The sequence below is a fragment of the Notothenia coriiceps genome, unplaced genomic scaffold (assembly GCF_000735185.1).
Source record: "Notothenia coriiceps isolate Sejong01 unplaced genomic scaffold, NC01 NC01_scaffold00029389, whole genome shotgun sequence".
NCBI lineage: Eukaryota > Metazoa > Chordata > Actinopteri > Perciformes > Nototheniidae > Notothenia > Notothenia coriiceps.
This window is the reverse complement of record NW_011362090.1, coordinates 4,995-26,617: the sequence shown is the minus strand read 5'-3', so window position 1 is coordinate 26,617 and position 21,623 is coordinate 4,995. Positions and strand designations below refer to the sequence as shown.

Genomic DNA, 21,623 nt, shown 5'->3' with positions numbered 1-21,623 from the left:
CTCCTGAATTACTGTAATAATGTATTTAATCAACGGGGAAATACAGCACTGTGTGTAGGGGAGGTTTATTTTAGCACTTGCAGACAGACAGTAGCTCTTTCATCTTCTTCGATTTATCCCTGCGTGCACTTCCCTTTGGTTTTGGAAAGTGCCCGGGGATGTCCCATCATCATTAATAAATGTCCCTGCTGAAACAGTTACGGCACAGGAAAAAAAGGAAAAAACAGCTGCTAGTGATTCCTATGTCAGACACTGTCCTTGAAATACAATTTAATAGGTTAGCTTCAATATAGCAAGATTTTCAACGTAACATACATTTACATGCATGTTTATTCACTCAATTATAGCCTGGGACTGCATGTTGGTTTTGGGAAGGGAGGCACTCTCATTTCCATAACTTGTATATGGTAATGTAATACTATATGGAAGGAAATCTAAAAGCTTTCCACTTACTGGTGTGCAGCCATCACCACTCTGTGGGGGTGTATAAGTCACCAGACATGTGGCTTTGTGATGCAACATTGTACAGGAAATGGATATTGGATTGAGTAGAAATGTCCTCTCATCCTGCTCTGCTTTTCTTAATTAGTCTGTCACTTTCGTCTGTAGGGAATCTGATCTAAAAGGGCCTTCAGTTTGGTCCATACTGGAGCAGCTAAAAGTGTTATTATTTTTCTCAAGACATGTTTCATGTTCTGCATATCTTAATATATTATAAAGATCGGTTCATTTGATAGTTCACATGAATTTATTATATTTTCTTCACTCTCCTTTGCATTGTACATTGGCTTGGGTTAGCATGGTCTTAAGTTGAAGCTCGTGCTGATTACAGCCAGTGTAAATGTTCTCCCATTGCAGGTGTTCTCCTGATATCTACATAAAAGGATATGCATATTAAGTATGTTGTAAGATTTGTACTCAAGTGTTTTCCACAGGTGCTAAGTTGTGGCTGCCCACTGTTCCTACATTATGATAATTGCATCCTAGCTTTTGTCTGCACCAAATTGTGTGGCAATCAAGTCAAATAGTTGTCAAGCTGTATCATTAAAAGCCAACAATGTTATTTTGCTGGTGTTGCTATACATTTTTTCAGTGGCTCACAAGAGTTTGTAGGATGCATCATTAAAGGACCATGAATGTCTGTGCAAAATGTTATCACAATCCATAGTTGAGTTATTTAAGTCCAACTTAATGTCAGAAAATGTAACATGCCAAGCCAGGCGAATAGCTTTACTTACAGGAAAACAGTGTCAAAACACTCACAGACAGCTCTTTCCTCTTAGCTGAGCCACAGCTAAGTCTCGTAGGATAAATCCCTCTGAGGGAACATAAAAGCCAATCTATTCTGTCTGGCTCTCAAGGACGCTAAAACAGACGACTTCCTCCCTGGATGTTGCTTCTAGCCAATCACCTGTGTGCACATGACCTTTACTTGACAGGCGGGCAATGTTGTGTTATTTATCTTCACGATGGAGGAGTTTGTTGTTGTAAACGTTGTGGTGAAATGATCCATACATTTAGTCTGTACTGAAATATCTCAATACTTTAAGCTATGACATTCTGTAAGAACGTTAATGAAGAAGATGACAACAACTACCTTTATAGTTTTTGAGTCAAATATCTCAACAATTGTTGGATGCAGCGCATTTATTATAATTTGACGATCACCTGACTTTAAATCTAGTGACAGTGTCATGTTTTTTTACGGAATTTGTATCTAATTCTTTGGTTTAGGTCCAAATACCTGTACAACAGATGATATCGACTTGATATCGGCAAAATGTTGTGTTTAGTATTTAGCAAATGTTAGCATGCTAACACGCTAAACTAAGATGGGAAACATGGTGTGGTTGGTACTTTTTACGTGCTTAACATCAGCGCTAACATGAATTAGCATTTAGCTCAAAGCACCACTGTACGCTTACGTAGCTGCTAGCATGGGAAGTATGGAATTGTGAGATATATTTTAATGGAAGCATGACTGGCGTCTGTGAGATTTGGACATGATATTTTTTAAATATAACACAAGAATAAACAAACTTTGTAATATCACACAATAACAAAACTTAAAGCCTTTAAAAGGATTAAGTAAGACAAATAAATCCATATTTTTTCACAACAGATTTTATTTTGGTTGTTATTTAATGTTTTTTCTTTAGTAGTGGTTCCTCTTACATCAGATTCGCCGTAAGGGTAGAGGAAATATTGCACACAAACATCAGAAAGCACCGAGGAATACTTTCAATTGAAACTAATTGCTAGAAGTTACATATGAGTTTGGGAAAAGGGCAGAGAGGATGCAAGATCACAAGACAATTTTACCACACAGCTGCAGACAGACATAGTAAAGTTCTCCCGAGAGAAAGATAAGGAGTAAAAGGCAGAGAGAAAGACAGGGAGTGAAGAGATAGAAGAAAGAGGATAGAGAAATGTCAGTCCGGTTTGTATGTTTGTTGTTGGTTATGGTGTTGGTTTAAGGTTCCCCTGCAGGAAAACCGATCTATAGTGGTATTATGAACACCTGACATTTCAGAAATATTTAGTGATCAAGTAAAGCCTGTAATGATTGAGTTGTTAAATGTTTCTCCAGAAGGTGGCCAGTCAAAGTTCACCTGTGGCCTCTGTACTGTTCGTTTTGTTTTGTCATGTATGTGTTTAAAGTGTCTTTGTTTTACATACTTTCATTTAAAACACCTTAGTCACTCACTCTCGCCTCTGTGTGCGGCCCCTCTCAAAACTACACCTCTACTCTAAGCTGTTATCCTTTCATCCCGGCTAAAGAGCATACACTCTTTTGTCTCAATAATTATTCAACCTGAAAATCCACTGTACTAAACCCGAAATCATGTTTTATGTTCCTACAGTGCACATTTGTACGCCATTCGAGTTAAATGTAGTAATGTTATCGCACAACTTGCAAAAATTATAAAATGCTCCTTACATGTATTTATGTAGCTTAGCCCTGTTGTTGTTAATGCAAGTCTGAGCAAAATCCCCATGGACAAAAAATTACAAATTCTAACGCATCATGCATGTCTTCCAACCACTCCATCAGCCACAAAGCTATTTATAATTATAGTACAATGCTTTAGAAAAACAAGACATTTAAGGTCTATGAAAATATCCTGCCTCACCAGCTTTACAATGGGAAAAGGCTAGCTCCCCCATAGCTCAAGGATTACATGAAAAAAAAGAAGGATAATAAATAAATTCAGATTTTCTCTTCGTGAAATAACATAAAATATGTAAATAAAACAGACAATCTGAAATAAAAGGCCTTACACGACAAAAGGCAAGGGAGAGCATTCTGAAGCAGCTTCCTGTTGTGCAGTGTAAAAGGCTATCTGGACAATCAAGCACAATATTACAAATAATAAATTAATATTCATACATCAGCAGCAACATGAAGCAGATTTTAAGACATGCATTTTAAATCAAATACTACCCGGCCCACTTTAAAAACATAAGGTTTCAAAATGGTAGGGGGCACTTTGTATCCCCCGTGATGAATATGAAGTCAGACATCATATTAATGGTAATCAGTGTTGAGTATCCTTTCAAGTTATTTCATCCACCATCATTCGACTATGTAACCATTTAACAGCAGTTTTTGGGATTGACCTCTGGTGTGAAGAGCTAGCGGCCCACTCTGCTAGTTGTACCATTTCTTATACATTCAATTTGACTCCCTAAGGCAATAACAGAAAACATTTTGTTTTATCCTTTGGTGTGGATAACAGCCATTATCCAAGAATATATCATTATGCAGGGATGTTTTTTTTATTGACATCTGTCTATTTGATCTAGGGATGCAGAAGAAACCCAATAAATCGACAACAACATCAGAGTTACTTGTTAGAGTTGGCATAAATGGACAATCATGGCTTTGTTGGTTTCTAATTTCCTCCCGGCACTATCGAATTATACCTACAAATCAGATTACATGTCTTACTTTATATAGAAAGCATTGTCCCTTGCATGAAGACTTTGTGTTAGTTCTCATTGTACATATTTATTTTCTCAGGGTTTAGTAGTAGCTTTTGAGCATATAAGTGTTTAATTGTAAGTTTCAGTGCTACATGTTTTGTTCCTCAAATAATGATGCCTCTCATTGTCAGTAGACCTCCTGATCTCCAAGATAGAGCCTACATCTCTATCTTGCATGCGGGGAAGGACTCGTCCTGCATGACGACAGTGCTACTGCTGGCCAGCACCATGATGTTGAGCTCCTGCTGCTTGTCGTGGGTCTCCTGGTACCACTCCCTCATCACATCAGTGTCATGGGTTGGAATCAAAGTGACCTGACACGAGAGAAGAAGGTCTCTTAGCTCAGAGCATTCGGAAAATTCCTGTATCATCCTTCAACTAAAATATATATTTCCCTCTTATGATGTTTGCAAGTAGAATTCCGTATTATATTATTAGTAGCAAGGCTCTAAAAGTAACATTGAACTATGGGAAGAAATGTATGGGTCAATGACCTATTGTTATTTTCAATCTTGCACCCTAAAATGCGGGCAGTGGCATTACTGAAATTGACTTAAAAATATCTTAAATTGCTCCCCAAAATTGTAACTTTAGTCCAGTTAGTTTTACAATATCTCATTAATTATATAAATACTCACCTGCAAATTGTTTCCCCACTGAGCCTTTCCTTCCAGCAGAGCATCAAGGACTGACCTACTGGGCTCATGAGCAGTGGGATCATTGCCACTGACCACATAGTAAGAGGAGCGCACCCGCTTAAAGAACTCAGCATCCACATTCTTGGCATTGCAGTGATTAGGGATGTAAACCAAATCCATGTACATGGGAGGACAGTTGGGCAGAGCTGCCCCACCTGATACCTTTCCACTGCCAGTACCTGAAAGAAGCAAACATATACCTTCAATACAAGCAAATTATGTAAAACAGATATGTGATATAATTGATGCTAATGAGTAAAAAATAGTACTCACCTGATGTGGCACTTTTAACACCTCTGGATGCAGAGGTATTGGTTGCATTTTTAGCGTCCTTCCCTTCCCCGACACTCTTCTTCGGAGAGGCAGTCTTGGTGTCCTTTACTTTTGATAGAGTAGTCTTCCTGGCAGGTGAGGAAGACTTCTTGATCAGCTTTTTCTTCTTGGGATTCTCTCCTCCATCTGCATTAGCATTGTGGAGGTTTTCTTCAGCCTTGAGGGCGTCTGGGTCCACCATGCAGACATCATGGTGGCCTGAAGATGGAGCGGAGTCCTTCAGTGCCACCGGAGGAGGATCTGCATGCCGATAAGTCAGCGTTCTGTCGGTAGGCAGAGTCTCAGAGTCATCTTCAGAGTCAATGTTAGCATCTGCTGTGATGGAGGGACACTCCTCGGTCCCTGGTGGAACATCTGAGTCTGTCTGGGAGGGAGCGGATTCACTGATGGATGTGGGAGGGGTCTCCTCACACTGCTTCACGGAAAGCTTACCACCTGGAGGTGGAGGCCCTCCTGCTGACTTGGTCAGAAGCTTCTCCTCCTCCCTGGCGTTTTCTTCATTAATGAAGTATTCCATAGGGCTAGGGTTGATGAAAGATGGGGACAGTTCTGTCTTAGGGTGACGGTACTCACATGAAGTGACTAGGCATAGGTCGACATCTGTCTTAGATGGAGCAAAGGGGCTCTTCTTAATAGAGTCAGGATCTCTGGAGCCACAGGCCGAATTGTAATGACATGGATCAGAGGAGAGAGGTAGATATGATGGACAGGGGACTTTTGGGCTCACAGGGGATTTTGCCTCAGGTGTTGAATCCTCACATTTAAAGGGATTAGTCTCCTTTGCAGGGGAAAGGGTATCTTCTTTTGAATATCTAAAAGTCGATGAGGGGAAAGCAGCTTTGGGAGGTGAGGGTGACTTGTCATATTTCTGCTGTGTGTCAGATGTATTAGCTATGCTCTCTACAGATGGTGAAATAGGGCTGTAGCTGTCTTTAGCCAAGGGACTTCCCAGCACTGGGGATGGCTCATTGGAATGGGGAGAGTGGGTGAGAGAAGATGCCTTTGTGGTGACGGGAGACTTATCCGTCTGCTCAGGTGTTGCATGTAGCATCTCTGTCATCTGGCAAGGAGTTGTAACAGAGGGAGTGGACTGAGATGCATCTGATGGGGTTGCAGAAGTGGCAAGGATTGAATAACTCTCTTCAAAAAGAAAAGGCTTCTCTGCTGCAGAATTACGGTTTTCAGATTGTCTTTCATCTGTTCCCTCTGAAGGGCTATAGTCAACCTCAGTAGGGCCATTTTCTGTAGCACGTGAAGTGCCCCCAGCAGATAGATGCTCTGGAGATTGCTTACTAAAGTCCAGGGCTAAGGAGTGGTCAGAGGAATCCTGGCCAAACTCTATTGACATGGTGGAGTGCTCTGGGGATTTTGCATCCTGTGTTCTGCTTTTCATCTTTGGTGAGATGTCTGGGGAGATAGACATGGGCCTTGGGCTATCTTCCTTGGTTGGAGATCCCTCAGCTTCTTGAAAGGCGGTTGGAGTCTGAACCATGGAGACAGAGAAAGAGTCATCCACTTCTGTTGAGTGAGGAGATCCTATCTCCGCATGAAGGGAAGGAGAGTCTGTGGTGGGTTCTGGCAAAGAGCTGGTGGCCAGCGAGGCGGTGGATGCTGAAGCTAAATGTGAAAATGTATCTTCTGCTACCACCTCCTCCAGAGGAGTTTCGGACTTGTCTGATGTGGTACCCTCTGAAATGGACATTTTACTCTCGTCTTTAAAAGCTGTAAAAGGACTAGTGTCTGATTCCTGTTTGGACATTGGTGCTGAAGACAGGATTGAATCTCCAGTTTTCTGGAAGTCTGACTTCTCCATCTTTGTTGGGGAATCTGGTTCAGTTGGAGGTGGGCTTTTTGAGGAGGACATTACCTTCTCTACAGCGGAGAAACTTTCTGGTTCAGGGGTACTTCTATTGGAAGACTCCTCTTTATCACTTGTGACCTCCACAATGACTGGACCCTGTGCTTTATCTTCTGACATAGGTGGTATAGCTCCGGCCTTTTCATCGACTGGGGACTGAAAGTAAGGTGTGTGACCAGAGGACTGAGGTGAGTTAGCTCCTTCCAAGATCTTGTCTGACTCTGGGCTGATGAAGGGATCAACTGTTGCTGCTGGAGACCCTGCCATGGTGGTGGACAGTTCAATTGGAGAAGCAAACACTGATGGAGAATCCAAATTGTCCTTGCGGTCCACTGAGGGAGAACGTACAAGAGGTGATGTGATGGAAGTTGAACTCAGTCTCGTGGAGTCTGTTTCACATGACTCTTTAGCTGTTGCAAACCCTTCAAGTTTCCCTGCGGTGAGAAACCCTTTATTGAATTGATCCTCTTCTAGAGGTGAAGGGGGAGATATTGTGGAAGCTGAGTGATTGTAGTCATGGCCTTCTGTGGGATCACTGTGAGAGTGATCTGACAATGGCAAATCCTGAAGTGGAGAGGGCTTCTTCCCATCGAACTCCCCAGATGCTGATTTAGCAAACCTGCCAAAGTCCTGTGAAGGAGACTCATCATTGATGTTTTCGTCGCTTGCAATGTCCTTAGGAGTTGACATATCATCCATTGGAGTAGGCACACTAGAGATCTCAATAGTGGACTGAGTAAGGCCAGAGCTGACAGTGTAATCTTCAGGGGGCTTATCTCTGTTCTCGTCATCCGAGGTTGTGGAGCTCTCAAAGTCAACCGGAAACATTTCTTCATGGATAGATGCAGCTGGAGAAACAGGTGAGGATACTTTGGGTGATGCTGAAAGGAACTGATACGGTTTCTCGGTCTGTCTCTCACTTACGTGAAGACTTTCCTCATTTTTATAAGTTACATCATCGTCATCATCTTTAACACTATCCACTTGTTTAACATCATCCTTTCGGTCTTGGTGTTCATCTTCACTGGGAGTAAGCTTATCTTTATTTGGTTCATAAACTTCTTCCATCTCTTCCTTCTCTTCATAATCCCCTCCCTCGGATGTCTCCTCCATTACAGTGCCTTCATCTTCAAACTTCTCACTTACACTGCCAATGAGTTTTCCCTTAACAACTTGTTCTTCTGGAGTCTCTTCATTGTCTCCTTCAACCTCTGTTGTTGTTATACCCTCATCCAAAGACTCTAATGCCTCAGGTGACTCTTTGTTCTGCATTATTTCTTCACGGTGGATCATCACAGCCTCTTCTTCCTTGATGTGTTGCACAGTTGCATCATCCTCCACAAGCTCTTCAGCTTTAAGTTCCTCAAAGTCCTTAGTGAGGTCCTCTGGTGTTGACATCAGAGATCTTACTACTTCTGGATCCTCCGCAACAGCAGCTGCACTCACTGCAAGTTTGGCACTTTCCTCTTTTGTATCCTTCTTTGTCACCTTTGGCTTTCCTTTGTCTTTCAATTTTGATGGTGTTCCTACATCTTTCTTTGAAGCCTCTTTTTTCAGGGGCTTTGGTTTTGGTGTTGGGCTCTTTTCCCCCCCCGCAGCGGATGATTTCTTTATGTCTTTAACTGGCCTTTTGACATCTTTCTTTAAGTCTTTCTTTTCTTCTTTCTTCTCTTTCATAGGCGAGTCTCTTCTGATATCCTTTTTGATAACCTTCTTTGCCTCCTCTTTCTTTACTTTTTCATCCTTTTTAACTTCATGTTTGGGTGTATCATCTTTCTTTGCTACTTCTTTCTTAACTTCTTTTTTCTTTTCCACAGACACTTTGGTCTCCTTTTTTACAACCTTTTCCACCTTGGGTTTTATTTCAGACTTCTTTTTCTCTGGAGTTTCATTTTGGGCCGTTTGCTCTGCCTTTGCCTTTGATTCTTTCTCGGGTGCCTTTGCCTTTTTCAGCGGGGCTTTTTCTTTTTTCTCAGTCTTTTGTGGTTTTTCATGAGAAGATTCTGCATCTGTCTTTGCCTTTTCCGGGGCTTCCTCCTTTGATTCCTTCCTGATGCTTCTGCTTGGTGATGGCCTTGGGGTAGATTTGAGGCTCTCTTTGCTGTCTGTTCTGTGTTTCATCTTAGCTTGCTTTAGTGTTGGTGTTGACGGCATATTAGAAGACATCGCTTTCTGAGTGACAACCGGCTGCTTCAGAAAGTCCAAGTGCTTCAGTTTTTCTAAACCTTCAAAGACATGATGCTGGGTGGCATTTCCAGGAAAGAGAACACGCACGACCTTATCTGAGGGATTTGCGGGATGCCACACAATGAGCGAAGAGATCGAAGTCAAGTAAGAGACGGGGAACTCGGATTCTTTTCCATTTGGCAGCAGAATGGAGGCGGTGTCTTTTTCAGTCCCTGTCCACTGCTTCATAAAGTGCTGCATCTCCTTGCTGTTCTTTGATGGATTAAGCACATACATCTCAAGTTTCCCAACGCCCATTTTCTGAAAAAGTATCAGTGGTTCTATAGTGTTTCCAACAGGCCTCTGCAAAGGCTCTAACCTCAAATTTAGCTTGGTGAGGAACTGCTGAGTGAAGGCTGCCTCCTCAAAGCTCCTTCGCACTCTGTAATTCGGGTCCGGGTTGTCCAGGTTTTCAGGAAGATTCACAAACACAATACCAATATCTGGAGAGATCATGTTCTTCACCCAGTCGCTGTTAGCTGTCGAACCCTGGGACTGCTCCTCTTCCTGCTCTGCAACCTTCCTCTGCAGCATGCTATTGATGCCTGGCAGGTTGTCGTCACCAATGTGGGTCATGAGGATGGAGTCCACACGGTCCAGGTGCCTCACCAACTTCCAGAAGCACGACTTCCTGTCCGAGCCACCATTAATGAGCATGTTGAAGCCGTTGACGGCAAAGAGGGCGGAGTCACCGTTTCCGGCAGGGAAAATGTAACAGCATGGTTTGGAGAGTTTGAGGAATCCACCTGAGGTTGGCGGTTCTAACATTTCAAAAGGAGTCGGGATCTCTACGGATTCAGATAAATACTCTGTGAACTCTGAGAGGCCCTCCATTTCAGGGAGAATGAGAGTCGAGTTTAGTTTCATGTGAATGAAGTCCTGCAAGTTGTGTTTGTCCAGGTTGGAGCTTTTCCACTCTCCTTGTTGAGGGCAGGAGAGTGTGAGGTTGGCTTTGTTTGCCGGGTGAATGGTGCTGAGCAATTCACCAATCTGTTCAGGAAAGAAATTAAGGGACTATGAGTGAGTAACTTTGAATAAGTCCATAATGAAATGAACAGTGCTTTGCTATCAGTTTTAGTACGTGTATATGTATGTCAAGTTTTAAGACTATAATGCAATGCTTGAATTAGAGCTTTTAGAGATGGCAAATACCACGCATTTGTTGCAAGGGTTTGACTGAATTTTTTTTTTTTATCATTATACAGTAGACCCTGCAATCTTTCACTAATGTAAAACCAGACAAAAAAGGTCTGCACATGGGGCAATGTCATAGTTCTCATAAAAAACTCATCATCATGTTTGCTCACCTCTTGGTCGGTGAATATGTCTATGAAGTTGAAGAAAGAGAAAGCTCCAGACTGAAGGATTAACTCTCCACTGTTTTCAGAGCATTGCCCAGAGAGAACCAGAAGCTTGTGTCTGGCAGTGTCTGAGACCATCAAACGAGCCTAGAGAGTAAATGGACAATAAGTCAAAGAAACATTGAGAAAAACATGTATGACACTTGATGTAAACTGCTTGATAGTACACAACAGTGGCGAACCGTGTCTATCACAACTGGACCTTCTGTAGACGTTCTGTAGACGTTGCCGGAATGAATACGCCCATTGGCTACAAATCAATATATTATTGGTTGATCAAACTGTCAATCCAAACGTACGCTCTCATTCAGTGCAACGGCCAGGGCATTCTATCAAGGATGTAGAATACCTTGGTTGAAGGATATTCAACCCAGAGACCCAGAACAAGATCTGATTGGTTGCATTTTTTTTCTAACACAAAACCACTGAAATGCGTAGTGCATGGACCGAGAAGGACAAACAAATCAACGTAACGCTGTAATATTACAGATCAACAACACAGATACGATTCTCATTTATTCATTTTATATACATTTTATTTATATAATTACATTGATTTTTTGTTTGTTTTATCTGAGTGTTCCAGGGTATTCTCTGAATACCTTGAAGGCCCTGACGGTTCGCCACTGGTGCACAATCATATATAGTACTTATTGGCTACAGAGATGGGGACTACAGAGCTTTGCGGCTGCAGCAAACAGCCTAATGATTTAGTCTGTTTGAAACATCACCAGTTTTTGCGTCAATCAAATCCATTAGCTAATTAACTGACTCGTTCACTCTGCTAATTTTCCTTTCATCCCTCTAAGTCTTGCCTCTCCCTGTTGGTCTTTTATTTTTTCTTGTTCAGCAACATCAGCTGTTCTGGGCAGCTGGTCAGACCCTGCTGTGCTTTGAGATATTATTAATGCGCAGTTTGACTGCAGACATGGCTGGGGGGTGGAGGCGACGCTGAAGCAGTGTCACAAGAGAAAAATCGTGTGTCATCTGTAATGCTGACCCTTCTATGTCTTTCTTTCGGTCAAAATGTAACAACAACTTTTCTGCAAAAATAAAAGAGGTAAAAGGCTGCACTTTCTTCTAACAGTACACAAGACAAGTCTCTTGAGCTCCTAATTGCTCCTATCTTTTTTTATTCCCACAAATTGCACCGCGCAGCACTTCACATGGAGGGCTAATTAGCCAAAAGTGGTGGACAGCTGAGGCTGGGTAATAATCGTTTTCAAGCTGTAATTGCTATGTAGCTGTGCATTCATTTAAAGCATGTGTGACTCATACCTCCTTGATTGCAAATACAAAGTTAAAGAATAAGAAATAATAGATTGCCAACACCATTTTATCTCACTTTACCTCGGTGCTGACTGCTTCATCTGAAGGGTTGATGAGCACCACTGTCTCCAGTATATTACTCTTATGGTGAAGAATTCTCTGTCCTGTGAAACAAAGTAGAACAATTGTTGAAAAAATCAATTTAATATCACATAAGAAGAAGAAAACCAGTAAACCTTGCCATTTCAAGCGGGAATGAGAATTTATTCGCTTAGAAAAACGACTCAACTGATTGATTTTAAAAGAACTTGGTGACTCATTTTCCTGACAATCAATTTATAAATTAATCAGACAATTGTTTCAACTCGATACTCAACTTCGGACAAACAATACAGACATGACATAATGATTGGATAAAGACCACATAATTGTTTGTTCTGTGTGTATATTATGAGGACTGGATATGCTTTATTCTTCCAATAAGTAACATTTCCCCTCATATGACAGAGCTGTTACACAGAAGATGAACAATGGGGTGTGACAGGCTCATAATCAATCATCCAAAACCCAGCATGATTGATTATGATAATGACTTTGTTCCCAGTGTGTGAGTGTCTGTGTGTGTATAAGGGGGTTTCCTCTGGGCCAGGGGGTCTAGCGTCATTATTCACCCGCTCACTCAATCAATCTGTCTTTATCTCTTCCTCCTGTTATCTCATTTATTTTCCTTTACATGTATCAATACATTCCCCTTGAGCCACCTAACTGAAAACCTGTTTTCTTATTCATTTGGATCAATTTCCACTGGTAAAAACAAAAAAATAGTCTGCCACTCATATTCTGCAAATAACACAAACTAAAGATATGCTCTCTGTGGGGTCCAGAGGGCAGCGAGGTGTTGAATATTATCTTAAAATTCAGAGGATAGAGTGTGCCTCGTCTCCAGAGACATGAATCTGGCTGCTGGGCCGATTCCTCCATATATATTTCATACTGCAGATTCTCATTATGGAGCACATAGCCATTAACTTTGCCTCCTGCTCCCAGAGGACTGTCTCTCCATATGGAAGAACTCTTTCAATCACTGCTGTTAATACTGGGCTGGCTGCTATCTAGTACATGCTATTATCTTATAATACTCTCCGGAGTTCAGTTAATGTTGAAATAATAGCTCTTCCCCAACTTGCCAACCCTTGAGTAGTTATTGCACTACGTTTGCTCTATGTAGTAAGTTGTCTGGAGGGAATAATATTCCTAGTGCGACTTTAAATTTGAGCTTCAGTATCATGGCAGATGTTTAAACTACAAAAAAGACATCACGTTTTTCTCTGGCGGCAGTATTTTATTTGCAGATGTTTTGTTAAAGACTATTTTTAAATGAATAACATGGTTGTGGTTAAATCCAAAATTAAACTTAACTTTTTTTAAGGTGGACATTGCTTTGACGGAGTGATGGGGGCTATAGTTTTAATGCTTTGATTTCAAACTTTTCTCAAGCCTTTGAAATATTGTGATTACTCGCGAATCCCAATACCGAAAAACTCTTGTCTTCATTTTTGCTCCTTTATTGTGAATTTGTATTAACAATTTGAAGCAGAGATTAGTATCAGTCTTATCCCACCATCATCACATTCCTGAGAAAGCAGCTTCGCTCAGCTTGGTTCTGAAGAGGCAGCAGTGTTAAACTGATGACAAGAGCTCCTCCTTTAAAACAAGAGACTGAGGAAATGTTTTTTTAAGTCGTCTGTGAGACGGGAGAACAATTGATCCTGGAAACCCTACCTCCTGTCGTGCTACTATAAACAAACCATCGCTAATGTAATAGAAAAGCTTGTTCTTTGTTGTCTCTCGGTGGGTCACGCCCTACTTGCTGGGATGTTGTGTGATGAAGCAGAAATGGTCCGTACATGTAAAGGACTGGTGGAGCCGCCACCAGCACCATCACGCTGCCAAATTACCATCCAAGCCAACCCATCAAAAAATGACACATGTGCACTGAGGCTTGGTTGACCCTGACAATTACCTTGATCCATATAAATATTCTTAATGCCCAATGCTTCTCTGTCTCAGCTAGAGGAGAGGTAATGTGACATGCATCACTAAGCATTCTCCTCCTGGCTGAATAGAAAGTGCAAGTCTGGTGTAGCCTTTATGCCTGCCACGGACTGAACCAGACACATCAATGTGGATGGCACCACACCAAAAATAGATCAGTGGAACAACTAAAGGTAGTGTCTCCTTTTCGCAAAAAATACCTCAACATGTGAGAAATAAAAAGTAATCTCTTTAGGTGGATGGCCAGTATGTGTCAGCACCTTTCACCTTCCTGTCATTTTCTTTTCTACTGCAACAGAATAATTGACCAAGGTGACTTTCAGTGACAAAAATGGGGCCCCCCTGAGCACAGTTGTCAATGTCACTGGTTCATTTGTCCCCATATAACTGGATTAAAAAGGGAGCTATATGTAATATGTCTGGGCACAGAGCTAATTAACTCCAACTGCTGTTTTTCCGGCTGGCTCACTGAGCAGTAATCATCTGCTTGGCAGTATTGATGCCTCTAAATAATGGTAAGCTTCTTTACAGCCGTTATCTTCAGGAATTAGCTTGTCAAGCATATGACACACGCTAGGAGAAAGAGCAACAATTATTCAGTCTTCCCTCTACTTATTTCTTTCTTTCTTTGGGTTTAATAGACATCGAGGGGAAAACAGGATCCTATGTGTGCAATATATCTGGAGGATCTTTATGGCTTAACAAATAGAGTGGTTCAATGATGACGTTTTTTTGTATGCAGACCTGAAAGTAAGCATCGCCAGGGGGTTCCTTGACAAAAAGCAATGGGATTTTTCTATTGGATTTTTTATTATTGCAGAAAATAAGCTCTTTGGCAAACACACTTTTATCCAGGGCTGCCCCTGGCCCCACGCAAAGTTATGTGATGAGGTTCCTCTGACGGACAGACGGGGCGTGGGGTGCTAGTGGAGCACGCGCGTGAACTGCCACTGGTTCATTTGTCCCCACATATCAGCGGCGAAACTGTGGCGCGCTTAATTGTGCCGCATTTGCGCATCAGGCATGGGTCTATGCTAAAATGTTGACTCATTTCCTGGTATAGGTCGCATCCTGGCACCACTCTATTCCTTTGTTAAAGTCAACTCAATTCTTAATTACTATTGATCACAAGCGGCAATGTTTTCTTACAGTAGAAGAGTCTCGAGTGGATCTGTGGTTTAGAGAGCGCCGTTTAAGACTTCAGAGCAGTCTGCATTGAAGTACTGAGAAAGCCATACATAACCAGAAGTATAATATCCAGAAGGGACACATTGGGGGTCTCCTGCCTTGCCCCTTCTTTCCTCCCTTCTCTTCCTCCCCACTGTGGGGTCCATACTTCCTGTACTCTACCGCGGTGTGATGGATGGCATATCATTTGTCAAGCAGACAGATAATTGCATTCGTCCCTCTCTGCCCGATACTACCTGCTGGTTTGTGTTTTCCTGTAAGCTATAGATGCACTACAAACTGAAGGTAATATTTTATGCAACAAAGGTACAATTATATCTTAGATAAAGTCAGAAGCTCAGTGTGAAAAAAATGCAATGTTGCATTATTGTTGGAATGAGCTGGACATTTGGAGAAATATACTTGTTCGCTTTCCTGGCAAGAGTTAAATGAGAAAATTGATACCATACTCGAATATCTTTCCAGTAAACATAAGGCTACAGCTAGCAGCTACATAGCTTAGCTTAGCATAAAGACTGTAAATAGCAAAAATCGGCTAGCCTGCTAAGGGAACAAAATATGCCATACCTATCTACCAGAAGCAATGACTTTCCTTCTGATAAAGACTTTTGGAAAATCCAGCTCCTGGCCAAGAAATACTGAAACACGTGTCATTGTTGTTGTTTTTGTGTGGATTTAACAAACAAAATGTAAGGCGTTGAATAGTAAGCTTTGGCGATGCTTATAGGTGAATTTGATACCTTTATGCTAAGATAAGCACCTGCTCGATGCAGCTTCATACTGTATTTAGCTCATAGATACGAGAAAGCTGAAGTCTTCGTCTTACTTTTGGTGAAAAAAAGAAAATAGCACACACCAAAATGTCAACATTTAGATTTAAGAAATGCTTATTTTGGATTTAACACAACAATATAAAGGTAGTTTGCATGTTAAAAGTTAGAGTACATTTCCATGAAGGAAAAATATTATCTGTATGCAGGGGAACTGCACCTCATAAACATAAAAGCCCTGGAAGTGTTTCTAGAAAGCTCTTAATAAAGCAGTTTCTGTATTAAAAGTTCAAAAGACAGTGAAAATCCTCCCCTAGAGATATAGACTCAGTAAAGACCCTAAGGCGTAGAATATAACAGAACCATATTATTCCAGTTTTACAGATGCCTTCTCATAGCCTCGGCTTCATTAATGATCTGATCAGAGCTGCATTTCTGTCTCTATCTCACATTGAACTTCAGCCTATTCTTTCATCCACAACCTTCTGTATGTTTTCATCTTTCCTACCTCACCCTCCTCCCTCTCTTACTCCCCTGTTTGCTTTTGTTTCTTCTTTCTCCTCACAGCCATTCCCCTCACCCTCTCTGTTCCCCTCACCCTCTCTGTTCCCCAGCTCCTCTCTGTTCCCCTCCCTTTTTGATTTTCATGAACAGACACTTTCCACTGGGGATTCTGCACAGCTAATTACTCCCGAATCTACTGCGCATCTAGTACTGGGTTGCAAGGCAACAGCAGACATGGAGGAAGAAGAAGAGAATGGAGGCTGGGTGAAGGGATTTTAAAAGAGATAAAAGGAGTGAAGTCTCTTTGAATTATATCATATACAAATCTCCATGTTTCACCTCTCTCGCAACATGTTGTATTACAACCCTGCGGCCCAATTCGGACATTTGATAACACTGCATTAAAATACATCCTGATTAAAAGCAGCAGCAGCAGTTGTTGGCGGGATCAATCTATTGGGAAGTATAAACGCCTGCTGTTCCTATCCAACGTGGAGCAAAGCCAAGCAGAGATTTAACTGCTGCTGAGCGTCAAGGCCATACTGCCCACTGACCGGCAGCCACATGTCCTGCAACACTGGATCCTCCATCTTCATAGAGCCGAGCCTCACCTTGCAACAAAGGCTGAGAGGGCGTGTCCTGGGGCAGGTCATAACACCCTCTGCTTAGGGTACTGCATGGACTTTATAGCTGAGGGTGTGATAGTGCAGAAATGTGCAGCGTTGTGATACAAAGTATACTTTTACTCAATTAAAGTGTTTTGAGGTAGTTGTCCTGTATTTGAGTATGTCAGTTATCTACTTCTTCTTAACATTGTACCTAACATTTACTATCTGTCTTACAGCTCTAGCTACTTGTTACTTTACATTACAAAACAAATGCATCTTTAAAGTGCAGTTTTCATTATTCAGTCAAATACATCTCCTTCTTATGAAGTCATTTTAATCTGGTATTTGTGTTTTATTTTATCGTAAGAAGTGTAAAGGATCTCATAATATTTGAACTTATTTAAAAAAGAAATCAGAGTATGAAAAATGATAATGCTTCAACATGCCACATGTGTCTCATTTCAGGACTAATAGCATGTTTCTAGGGCACATGTGTCAAACTCAAGGCCCGGGGGCCAAATCCGGGCCCGTGGTGGATTTAATTTCGGCCCGCAGGATAATTTCTAATTACTATTAGATCTGGCCTGCCGGTATATTGCACGCACACCTTCACTCAATCCTGAGGGTTTCCTCAGCTCAGAGCCTGAGGCCAAACATTGATGAACTTGCACCCAAGATGAGATGCCAAGTATCTGCTTGAAGTAGCATCACAGAGCAGCACACTGAGTTTACATGGATGTTTCCTTCTACACTTTTTTTCTTGCGACAACAGGACATGTTTGTTTTTTTCTTTGAGGGAAATGTTTTTTTGAAGCTGTTGTTGGCCTGTGGAAAAATGTAATCATAAGAAATGACTCTGCTGATAGAGCCATAAGAAAAGCAACTGATTATTTAAAGGTGGGGTAGGTAATTTTGGAGAAACCAGCTTGAGTGCGCTAGAATTTGAAAATACATAGCCTGAAAAAAACGGCCACTTCCTTACAGAGCCCCTCCTCCAACACACACGAACACGCACATGACCAATGAGGGCACGAGATAAGTTTGTGCACAGATGGAAGGCTGACAGGCAGGTAGGCCATCCAGTTATTTTAGCCGGGCCGGCTCAGATGATTGGTCGTGCTTTTTACAGTACTTCAGCTTCCACAGATGATATTTTTGTATGGATTCTTTGTCAAAGCACTTAAGATATTCATTGCTATCGGGATGTTAAGAGCATTCCATGGAATATAACAAAAAGCGTATCTCGAACCTTTAATGTTTAATGTTGTTTTTATAGGCAATAATTTAAGCTTTGTTAGTTCCAGGTTTAATATGTGCAATACGTTCATTTCAATAAGTTCTGCAATAAATATTGAACCAGTCCGATCTTGGCTAGTACCGATTTTTTTATTTTGGCCCACTGTGTATTTGAGTTTGACACCCCTGTTCTAGGGTATGTAAATATGTTAAAAAAAGGTTAACATTTTAAAACTGCATTACAATATAAGGGTTGTAGGAATCTATTTAAAAAAAACAGAGCAACACGTAAACATCTCTGAAATCAGGTGTTAAACCAATAGAAGTGTATTGTGTGCAGAGCTTTTTTGTGTTTTCATAGTATTTTTATATATGATTTAAGTCATTATTAGTTATTACGTGTCACATACCGTATAATACGGTATAAAGTATGTTTCCTAGGCTTTGTTAATGCAATGGAAGCTGTTTTCAGATGGCTAGTGTTAGAAAATGAGTGAAAATGTCTGTCATTCACAGTTTACCTTTGACATCTGCAGAGAAACGAGCCGAGTGTCTGGAGACAAACAGCTTCAGCTCCTGGTCCAGGTTACAGTCGATGAGGTTGGTGTCCCATGAGCGGATCCCTGCAAGATAAACAGAGAGAGATCAACAAGAGATTAATAAAGAACAAAGAGGTGAAAGGGCAAGTGTGTGGAACACCCTGCGTTTCCCTGTCTAAAATCAATGCAAACAGCAGACGACACATTGAGAACTTGGCAACAGGTCTAACCAACGCGAAAGTCTGTCCTTCGCCCCCACATCTATTCCACTGATTCTTTGCCCTCAGTTCATTGGAAAACCTTAGACTGAACATACGATTTGGCATGAAAAGAGAAATCTATATTAGGAAATATCTATTGTACTTTCTCGGTTTAGCCATGGGCCTGGCGCATGATAGCATCCACAGAGCAGCTGAGTCATGGTGACATCATCCTCTCTCATCATCAGGCCGAGTAATTCCTAATGAAGGCCTGTGTGAAGCTACAGGGTGATATGAACTGGTAATGGAGACAAAAGGTCTTAAAAGTGTTTATCTGTGAGGTAAATGATGTACAAAGGTGGACATACAGGTTATTCTATTCACAATATGACATGTTGAAAGGTTTGGGCCTAAACTAAAAACCAAGGGTGTGGCAATATTATGAGATTAAAATGAGCAACAGTGACAAAGGTGATATAAAAGTGCCACATGTAAATACAAAATATATTTAATAGATTCAAAGTTTCAATTAAAGTGCTAGGGAGGTAAATGTAATGCCACATACACCATTTTAGATTATAAGATTGTGTGAATAAAATAAAATGTGTCATATAAATAACAAAAAACCTCAAAGAACAGCCCCATGTAATATTTTTGTTTCCAAGGTTAATTATTTTAGTCTCGAAATTGTGTTTTGGTCCAAAGATCTGACAGTAATGGCCAATAAAAACTCAATTTAATTAACATAAAAGAAAAATTAACTGTGACTCCCACTGCTTAAACTCTATTTAATGGGGGGTAATACCCAAAAGTAAACACTTATGATCATTTTATTGATTGACTGATTCCCTCACAGGCCTAACTGCGCCATATCCCCCTCTTATTCTCCTCTCTGCCAGACACAAACAGAACTCTCTGGCCAGCAGGCCACTACAGCAGCTGTGGCTTTTCTAAAAACGCCCTGCTCGGTTTGAAAATCTTTCCCTCTGGCTTTCCGTAGGGACCGCAGTGCGGCCCGGGCCACGCCCACCAGCCGGCGAGAGATGAGAGAGCTGGATGCGGGGAGATGATGAGGAGATGCACTCAGGATAAAAATGGGAAATAATCTACTCTGCATACCAATCATCAAGTCAAAACACAATGCATTCAGCTTTTTAGCGAAGCTTATTCCCCACCCAACCAGAGAGAATAAAGCTACTGCTATAACTTCGTTTTCTCTTCCTGGCTGTAAAATGATGCCTGGGACTCTCAGGAAACAAAAGCCTGACGCACCTGATTAAGATGCTGCAGGAGAAAAACATATATAACGCAATTGCTGCACACTGGAGCCAAAGAAACGCGATCCGCTGCATTATTTGACGCATAGTCCAGATCAAATGCTGAATCACTGGCTGCATTAGGATCTGGCCCACGTGTTTGGATGACAACAGTTGGGCCTACTGACAAAAATATGATAATCACCCTAAACTAAAACCCTTAAACGCAGTGGGGGGTTAGAAGTAAAGGGTTAAAATGTGAAGATTATTGTAATGTTACTGGGAGGGGCTGATCAATATCCCCTATTATGCAACATCACTTCTAGATTAAATACCGTATACACATTTAATTGTTGTTATGCGTAATTGGCTCAGGCGTAATGCATCCAAACAGGTGCATGACTTTACAGCTATGAGACCAACTTCTTATCTATTAGGCTAAATCTGCTCAAGTTGTTATACAAATGCTTAGTTCAGCGCAGTCTTACCTCTCTCTATGTCCGCAATGGCACACTTCAGATGATCCTCCGTTATGATCTCCCCGATCACCACCAGCAGGTAAAATTTGCTGTCGTTGAAGTGCTGCGAGGGATTGGCGGATGTGGGAGACGTCCCGGTTCTGCTCTGACCGCCTAAAGTCTCCATTTCTGCGGATTGTACCAGGGTGGCCATCCTGTCCTCTCCACTGTCTCTCTCACGCTATATCTCCCGTTTCTGCACTCAGCCTCCTCCCTTTACGCGCTGCAGAGCCCCGGAGCCTCCAGACACACAGTAGAGCCTCGATAGGAGTGGCCCTAGCTTTTTATACCAGCAGACATTGTGTCATGTTCAGTAACCGGGAGAGGAGAGGGCGCCGGGTTTTTCTTTTTTTTCCGCACACTCACTGCACAGCTGATGTCATCCACAACGAATCAAACGCGTCCGGAAGTCACCGAGGTCTGATGATTGGTACTGTATTCATCTCTGCTGTACTTCTACTTGTTACTGTGTACAAACATAACTTAAGTGCAGTGGTGGAAAGCAACTTACTCAAGTGCTGTACTTGAGTAAATAGATTGACTTTACCCCAGTATTTTCATGTTATACTACGTTATACTTCTACTCTACTACATTTTTCGAAGCCAATTTTGTATTTTTTGCTGCAACACATTTATTTTTGATATTTAGTAACTTGTTACTTTGCAGATTTAGGTAAATACAACATATAAATCGATTCGACACACATTATTATATAAGTTAAGCTTAACAGCAGTGTATAAAATAATTCAAATAAACCCTATACAAAGTACAACATTGAAGTGATGAACACATAAAACATCAACAATTTTAATACAATATATCTGTTGTTTAAATGTGCCTTAAAGCATAAAGAGTACTTTTACTTCGGTAGTAAAGCATTAATTTGTATTTAATTACAATTTTGAATGCAGAACCTTTACTTGTAACTAAGTCATTTTACGCTGTACTAATGCTTCTTTTAATCATTACGTCTTCCACCTCTGGTACAAATACAAATGCATTTACAACTGTAAATA

General features: G+C 41.3%; 1 protein-coding gene across 1 annotated transcript; it reads right to left on the bottom strand.

Moving 5' to 3' along the window:
- Positions 1-2,104: 2,104 nt before the first annotated feature.
- map1b (microtubule-associated protein 1B) lies at positions 2,105-20,923 on the bottom strand. The gene is made up of 7 exons (XM_010786594.1): positions 20,577-20,923; positions 18,615-18,716; positions 11,814-11,896; positions 10,410-10,550; positions 4,959-10,092; positions 4,626-4,864; positions 2,105-4,301 (listed from the first exon to the last, which is right to left on the bottom strand). Exons 1-7 carry the CDS (start codon positions 20,758-20,760, stop codon positions 4,146-4,148), a joined length of 6,039 nt encoding a protein of 2,012 aa, XP_010784896.1. The 5' UTR covers positions 20,761-20,923; the 3' UTR covers positions 2,105-4,145.
- Between the last annotated feature and the right edge of the window lie 700 nt (positions 20,924-21,623).